At 39.4% G+C, this 8,635-nt stretch overlaps 1 protein-coding gene across 3 annotated transcripts in view; it reads left to right on the forward strand.

The window, feature by feature from the left end:
* LOC105450508 (acetylcholine receptor subunit alpha-like) overlaps positions 1-8,635 on the forward strand; it is a 159,710-nt gene that overhangs the window by 117,968 nt on the left and 33,107 nt on the right. For all 3 annotated transcript variants that reach the window (XR_974464.1, XM_011690367.1, XM_011690366.1), the window contains one exon: positions 486-654. Coding sequence is in view for 2 of the 3 variants with exons in the window: in XM_011690367.1 (XP_011688669.1) it covers positions 486-654 (169 nt within the window). In the remaining variant the exon portion in view is untranslated. The remainder of the gene's footprint in view (positions 1-485; positions 655-8,635) is intronic.

Here is an 8,635-nt window from a genome sequence, read left to right on the forward strand (position 1 = left end):
CAAGCTAAAAACGGGACAAATAATTTTTGAAAAATCGCTCCAGGAACGTTTCAAACTTCAACCAGCTTAGAAAAATTAAAAGTACTTGAAAAATAATTATAATTCAAATTTATTCACGACATTATTGGCTCCGATTTGAGACCGTCGGCCTGAATAGAAGGAAAAGACTGAAGGACGTAGGGGAGTGGAGTCTGAACCGAGTTACCGACTTAGAGAGATCTTCGACGAAGTTATACGACCCCCGCGAAACTTTCCTCATAAGTCTCGCTCACCGCCGACCCTACTTACTTAAAACGTACTTATTGTCGGGTACAAACGCTTCGCCGCCGCTCTGAATAGCGGAATTTTTGCGTTCCTTGGATGAATTTTCTTTTTTTCTTCTTTTCTTTTTACTTCATCGCCGTAATCCCGCCGCACTTCCCTCCCCACTTGTTCATCGATCCGGCGATTAACCGCAATGTCTCTTGCGCCTTTTCTTCTCGCAGGAACGAGAAGTTTTACACTTGCTGCGACGAGCCCTACTTGGACATCACGTTCAACATCACGATGAGGAGGAAAACCCTCTTCTACACAGTGAACATTATCATCCCCTGTATGGGGATATCGTTTCTCACGGTTCTCACGTTTTACCTGCCCAGCGACAGCGGTGAAAAGGTAAGCACTCTCTCGCTCTCGTCAGTGCATTTCTTCCGTCGGTAAATATTTTCGTTCGCTATCGCATTTTTCATCAGTTTTTATAAATACCTCGATTTGATTATCTTAATACTAACTCTATATTAAACTAACGATAGCTTTATTAGATGAGGAACGTTTATTTTCAATTTTTCTTTTCTCATTTCATGCTGTCTTCAACGTTTGCTAAAAAAATCTTCATAAAAGCAGAACCGTAAGATTTTCTAATTAACTCATAAAATTAGCTCTTGTTAAATTAGCTCTTCTAATAAAGTCTCAAATGTAAAAATTCGAGAGTCGAAAAGAATTTCTTTTAAAGATTCGATTTTCGTAAAGATGAAAATTTATGCTAATAAGTTGTAGGATTCCTGTCTTCTGATAACATTTTCAGAAATGCATAATACAGCGAATAAACATATCTGTAAGAGAAAGAACAGGAGCGAGAGAGAGCGACAGAGTCGCGATTAATCCCTTTATTCTCGGAAGCGGCCGCGGGGCGTACGTGCGTGAAATATGCGGCGAATTAGTTCTCCTCCGCGTGTCTGTCGGCCTCGTTATTTACTCTTATCTGTAGGTAAGAGCTAGTAGGTGGTTACTTTTGGCTCGACGGCGCCAGCGATTTTTCATTTCCACCCCGGCTTCTCTACCCCCATTCGACTTACCGCCGTCCCGACTCGCGCCCGTTTTCTCTCGCGTCCGAGAATAGATTCTTCTTCACGTTGTCAATGTGTAACGTGCAGCAGAAAGAGGACCACTCCCACACAGCAATGGGTGTTCGAGGACATTCCTAAATACCTTTGCGTATCCCCTTAATATCGGATATCCGTACATCACTCGGATATTTCAGACGATATCACGTGATATTTTTAGGCTCCCTTTAAATTTCCTCAACGTTTCACAGATCTTATTATTCTGTAAACATCCCTTGAATATATTTATCCGTGCAAATATTTTTTGGCGATATCTTTGGATATATTCCTTAAGCATCCACTCAGCATGCACGCTGTGCGTGATCCCACGCACATTTTCTCACCCCTCCTGCGGAGGAATATATATTTATGAAAGGTTTATCCCGCGCGCGTCAGAACGACGCTTACAGCTGACGTTCTTCCCGAAGCGTCCTTTTTCGCGCAAAGTTATCGACGTCGCGGCATAAAAGCCTCCGTACGTTCCCCACACGCTCTTTCCCCGTTAACGTCCCCGGCACGTCGCGACATGCCACAAAGGTTACTCGTTACTCGGTGAACCGGCATTGTAAAATGTTTTTTCTTCCCCCGCCCTCCCCCCCTTCCCCACCCGTTCGGCTTCATTGTTTCTTCCATTGAGCCGACTGCGCGGACTCGCGCTCGAGTCATTTCTCTGTTCCCTCGCTCCTTCTCTCCTTCGTTTTCCTCTCTACCTCGCTGAAAAAGCATAGGCTATTAGTCGTACTTGCGCGCAGTTGAAGAACTATCGACCGCGCGCGCGTACGTGCAATTAGCATCCGTCATTAAGAAGAAACGGGCGGGAGTCAATTGTGTCCCGAAGTACCGAGGGTAATAGGAATGTTTTTACATGACGCAACATGTTTGCCTCCTCTCATTAATTCGCGTTCATTGTCGAGTCTTCATTGACTGACAATGAGGAAAAAAAAAATCAATTTGCCCCGCGGTTTTCTACACGTGACACGCTAGAAACGTTTACTTTTAAATTAATTTTTAAACCAGCAATTAATTTTATTAATCACTAATAATTATTATTTCAATTAATTATCGGAATTATCAAGTGGATTTTCACATTTGTAATATCCGTAATCATATCGTAAATTATATGGCTTTTTTTTTATTTTTTACTTATCGAATATATATATAACTTATTTTAAATGTCCATTCGGAAAATCGCGGGTAGGTAATGAATGTATATTTCGCTCGATATTCGGCGATTTCGATTAAAATACAACGGGGTTTAACGGAGACGCGAGAAAGCGCAGAGTCAATCATTCATTCTATCTTTAACCGTTTATCGATTTTGCTTCTGAGAAGCGGGCAACGCGAGAAGGAAACGCCACTCTATTATGCATCTACTATCGCCATTTTCAAGCAGAAATATGTATAAGCACGGAGACACGTTTTACGTACTTTCGCAATGTCCACAATGACACATTTAGTCATACAATGTAATGTTATAACATATAACTTGCGTTACTTTTACCTCTGTGAACCTATACATGGCATCTTCAGCACTAAAATAAAGTTCGACTGCAGCGATTAATTGCTGAATTAATTTTAGTCTTGAAATGCTATTTTTCCATCATTTGATTAAATCAAACACATGGATATAATTCGCGTAATTTCGGGAGGTACGCTATAATCGTTTAGGAAACCTCATCGCGATGATGTGTACGGTTGTTTCCACGTTGTCGAGCGTCCAATTTCTCGCGGGATCTTCGTGCATGCACCGCACGAGACGTGCTACGAATGCGAGCGACCAACGAGAAAGTGGCGCGAAGAATTTGCGAACGACTTTTCGCGAAAGCGTCTCTCGTTTGGATGGCTGTCGAGTTGAGACCTGCTATCAACATTTGCAGTCCCGGGGATCTTCCGTCGTGTCGGAAAAATGCTATGAAGTTGTACACAGTTTCAAGAGTCACCGTGTGCCTTCAAGGTGTACTGGACACCTGACTAAAAAATGCAATGCTTGTTCGTATATCTCGTTGTAGTTACTGCTATCAATAGTATCGAATATCGAAATAAAATTCGTTTTGCTCGAATGGAATTTCGATCAAAAGGATATAAATAAGCAATAAAGTTCTCTTTTCCTTATTTACATATATTGAATGAAGCACAATTCGCTTTTCTGTAATTTGTAATTTGAGTATGCGTTTTTATTTTAATAGAAATCCATTTTCGAAACATTCAGATATTTAATTTAACAGTAAATAAAATTATGACGAATAATTAGATCTTCCGTGGAAACGTTAAGAAAAAATTGATCCCAATCTATAAATATGATATATCTATAAAAATTCTGTAATTATGTTTTGAAACGTCTTTTGATGCACTAAAATAGATTGTGGAGAACAGATGCCACTGTACGAGAATCTTTTTGAAATATTAAAGGCCACCCTTATTACAGTAGTTACACACACACACACACACACACACACACACACACACACACACACACACACACACACACACACACACACACACACACACACACACACACACACACACACACACACACACACACACACTTGAGAAGCTCCGCGGCCTAAAACCTCGAACGATGTAAGCCAGCTTTACACTTAGAGTTTTCTTGCGAGTTTGCGAGCGTCATGTTGTCCTTAATAATAGTTTGCTCTTGTTGCACAACAGTGAAATATTTTGTGGCAAGCACAACTGGCGCGTCTCTTAGTTTAACATCAACGAATGCATTATTCTGCAAAGTTTACGTTGTTAGAAAGCTATAAATGAAGAGAAGCGCGAGAGACTCCAAATATTTCGTTGCACTCGCACAAAAAAAAACGAAGGGATTTTTTTCTGCGATATTTATGTTGGGCGGAAGATGGAAAGTGTGGCTGGGGGAGGGGGGAGGAGAATAAATGCGGTCGCAGATTTTCGAAAAAATAAAGCCGCGAGCGTCTGTTGCAGCTTCTAGGCATGTCAATCAAGCAGAGGGAATCGATAAGCAATATCGCGGTTCGGTGATTGACCCGCAGCCACGCTGCGTTTACCGAAATTGCATACCGCATGCATTCCCCGCTTCACCTTTTATGACATGCCTCATGACTGTACATCGCACCGATTTTGTTCCAGCAGTTTTTACCGTCATTTTTAGATTTATTCGGTTGAGCACCTCGCGTTTATAAAAGTACTTAATGAAAAAAATTTAGTTTACCAACGTTATACCTCATAAATCCATAGAAAAGAAATTTTGAAACTTTGTGACCTGGCAAGATAACTGGGCCATGTTACAAAAGAGGCAACTGATCCGAAAAACAATACCCATATAGTTAAGTATGTGACGTAGATAGAAAATATTATGTAGTTGATGTTTTACTTAGAATTATTATTTTTGAGTTTGTTAATTACGAAAAGTCTTCATGGTGCTGTCAAAATGTTTCTGTAAATTTTGTTAGTTTTCGCTTATGACTGTTTTACATACAAACGCTCGATTATGCCGTGATGTAATTGCGACGGGAGATAGTTTATCAAGAAGTCTCGTGCGGACGATTCACCTACCCGCGGATCGATACGCGTAATCTGGGTTGGCCGCATGAAGATGTTACTCGTAGGTTATTATCATTTGACTGATGCGATGCGCAGCGGATGTAACGGGTGGGGAAAATGGATGACGGATACCGCGGGATATTATTATGTCATATGTCAGAGGGAGGGAGAGAGAAAGAGGGAGAAAGCGGAGAGAGGAACGTACAACATAATCATATTTGCCTTATAACATTCCGCCGTGCACCCCCCCATACAGCCATTGAACGTGATTCGACGGTTTGCCCTCACAGGCGAGCCAATTTCGCTGCGGACCGACACTCCACCCACGTTAATTACGCAAACAACCACCCGAGAACAAGTAAGCCCAAAAGTAATCAGGCGAAAGTAAGCCAGGCGTCTTCTATTTGGAGTCGCGAGAGAGAGAGAGAGAGAGAGAGAGAGAGAGAGAGAAGTTACGCTTTTTCTTCAAGCTAAACGTTTAAATTTCTAACTTCCGCTTGCACACGTGGCTTATGAGACCTGCATAACGGGTAAATGGGAATCCAGAATTACTTTAGATAATGAGGTCGCTTTATTTGAGAGAAGGTGCTTTATTTCAAAATTGTCAACGTGGATTTTCTCGCTGATTACAAATAATGCGTTTATCCTTTAATTTCATCGCGTTAGCGTTGAAACGATAATCATCGGGGTAATTAAAAAATTTCCGAATAATATTCGCTTTACTGAATTTCATTTTCCCAACGTGAACGGTATCGCTTTACCGAGACGTATCTCTGATCATCGACGGTACATGCAGACGAGAGGTGTCCCTACACCTTCCGGTATCACACGCTCATATTATACAAGAGCAAGCTGATCGAACACGACATATCGCGTTAACCGTGCGTCAACATACATAACATACGCGGATCTTGCCTAACTGCCATAGCGGACAGACCGTGCTGTGACAAGACACGAGCTACAAGACAGTATTAGTTCACATCTCTATTAAGCGGCTTAAAACAACAGGCTTATGGCTCATCTAAATTATTCCTTTAACAGACTGCGCTACAATTACCGAATGTTCTAGGCGTTCTGTGATTTTACCTGTATATGAATTTATTTAAAGGACTAGTAACAGGTTTTTGAAACTTCGGATGCAAGTTAGAACCATGAATGACAATAAAATAAGAATAAGAATAAAATAAGAATCTCTTATAAGCAATATAAAATTCTCAATATAAAACTGACGAAAAGTAAATCGGACGAGATATTTTGGAACAGAGGATTTGGGACGAAGTTACTCATTCTCGCAGCATATACAGTAATTATTGGATCATGCGAAAATTGATTCGGAAGCGTTTGCTCAAACATTTGGTTAAATACAGCGGCAAGATATACGCGTGCGATTGCCAGGGGGAAGAGTGGGCGACAATAATTAAAGGCGCGGTCGGATGGAAAGTAACCGGGTGCACTATCGATCCGAATGCATCGATGAAAGCCGCCAGGGCAAACGACAGGGCAGCAGCCCGATAGACGCTATCGCGCTCCGGTGGTCGATCCTTTAAATTAATCGCTATGAAACGCCATTGCAACGGTGAAACCGCAGTAAAAATGAAGCTTGCGCTCTTACCTCTCCTTGCTCGCTCGCTCGCTCGCTCGCGTAGCGTTCAATTCGCAATAAGAGCCACCGAGCTCCCCGGTACCCCGATAAGAGCCCCGCCGTCGATGATCGCGTGTTATACATTCGTTGCCGCTGGAAAACGTAAACTGGTTTTTATTACTGAGCTAGTGCGGAAGTGCAAATTCCGATGTGATCCGACGGAAAATGCGCTAAAAAGAAACAACTCGTTTTATAGCCGTCATAATCAAAATTGCCATCTGCCGTGATCAATGATTAGAAATGTTTTTACAATTGTATGTCAATTACAGTGGTATATTACGGCATAATTATTGATTTGAAATTAAGAATTAACATGAAAGCTTGTTAAGAAGAAATATATACGAGCGAATTTCTTTATATATATATATATATATATATATATATATATATGATTCTTACAGCAAAGTTGACAAGTGAGAAATGTGTGCCAGAAATAACTGTAAATTATTATGCATAATAGAAAATAAACGTAATTATTATACGGATCAGATAGATGTCATGTATGTGCTTCAAATTTCGGTAAAAGATAAAAATTAAATAAATGAAGGACGTCAATTTATATATTATGAAATAAAAATAGACATAATGAATTGAAAATCGCAAATGCTGATCAAAAGTAATACATCAGTTTGTAAAGAGAAATATAAACACTGGCCATTGACGCAGCCTTGATGGACGATATCGTGTAACGACGAACCGTAAATTAATCGTCATGAAACGCCGCAAAGCGCTATTGAAAAGCCATGCGGCTGTCGCATCCAATTAAAAAAGGAAATATAGACCGGTAACCAGGTGCTATACGTTCGCAAATACCTTTCGCCGGAAACTATTTATCGGGAATTATCTCACGGGATTTTGTACACAAAACGATCCTATAATAGATAGTATTGACAGATAAACGATCTCCAGTTTCGCGGGACAGAACATATGATATTATATCAATTTTCATTCTAAAAACTCCCCCTCCCCCGTCCCTCGCAAACAATATCGATACTATAGAGACAATAACTTTAATTAAACTCGTAACTGAGCCAAGTTCAAAGTCGTAATTTTTACATTCGAATTCAAATTTAAAAAAAAAATATATATATATAACACTAAATTTTTCACAAATCGTGATATATACGCGAATATTTTCCAGATATTAAACGGAATCAGAAGATCGATCATGCGAAATGTCAGCACATTTTTGCATTTATTTTACTTTTCATCGTCTGAAATCTCACATGGATTTTATTCAATCAAATTTTATTCTGGAAAAAAAATTACGTGATCAGTTACGGTTTCAGCAAATTCGCGTAAAAAATCTCACTTTTCACTTTTTTTTCGAGAGGAATATAACATAACACACGGTCGATCCCCGGATTTGCTACAAACGTAGTTGAATTCAAATCTTTTGGAGCGAGATTTTTCAATTTCTTTTAAATTCGCAATAAATTTGTACTAACAACATTATAGTATTGAGAAATCAGGGATATTTGTACGTACATCTAATCGCTTTAGAATAACTATATATATGTATATTATATTGTAACTAATAATATCCAATAATACTTTAAGACATTAGAAAAATGTAGCATGTAAAAATTTTGAATTGAAATTTTCTTCTATTAATTTTTTTGTATTAAAATTTTAATAAGTTTTACAATGGGCATTTATTATCTAAATAGGAAATTCTTTTATTTCTCTTTTTTATTACTGTGCTTTCTTTAAAAATTCGTTTCATATCAGAAAAATTACTGCAGTTCGGGAAGTGCATGTCTGACTTTCCAACTTCATACAAGTTGCACTTCAACCTATATAATGTCTGACATAAAAGAGTATAATAAAACCCGGAGACGGGGAGACTATTCCACGCAAGACCTTTTCCCTCCTTCTTTTTTGAAGTAATCGTTAACCCAGTTAACTTCCGCTTTTGCAATGTGCCTCTGATAAAAATCCCTTACCAAAAATTTTTGATGTTTCCCGTTTAAGAGGATCCTAAATCCTAGATCAAACTCCAAAAATCCGCTGTTTTACCGACAATTTGTGAGTATGTATGCGTGCGATATTGATGTAGTAGTGTGTAGTGATGTGTCATGTTTATTACCACATCAATATATCTCACGCA

The sequence above is a fragment of the Wasmannia auropunctata genome, unplaced genomic scaffold (genome assembly GCF_000956235.1).
Source record: "Wasmannia auropunctata unplaced genomic scaffold, wasmannia.A_1.0 LD336060.1, whole genome shotgun sequence".
NCBI classification, from domain to species: Eukaryota; Metazoa; Arthropoda; class Insecta; order Hymenoptera; family Formicidae; genus Wasmannia; species Wasmannia auropunctata.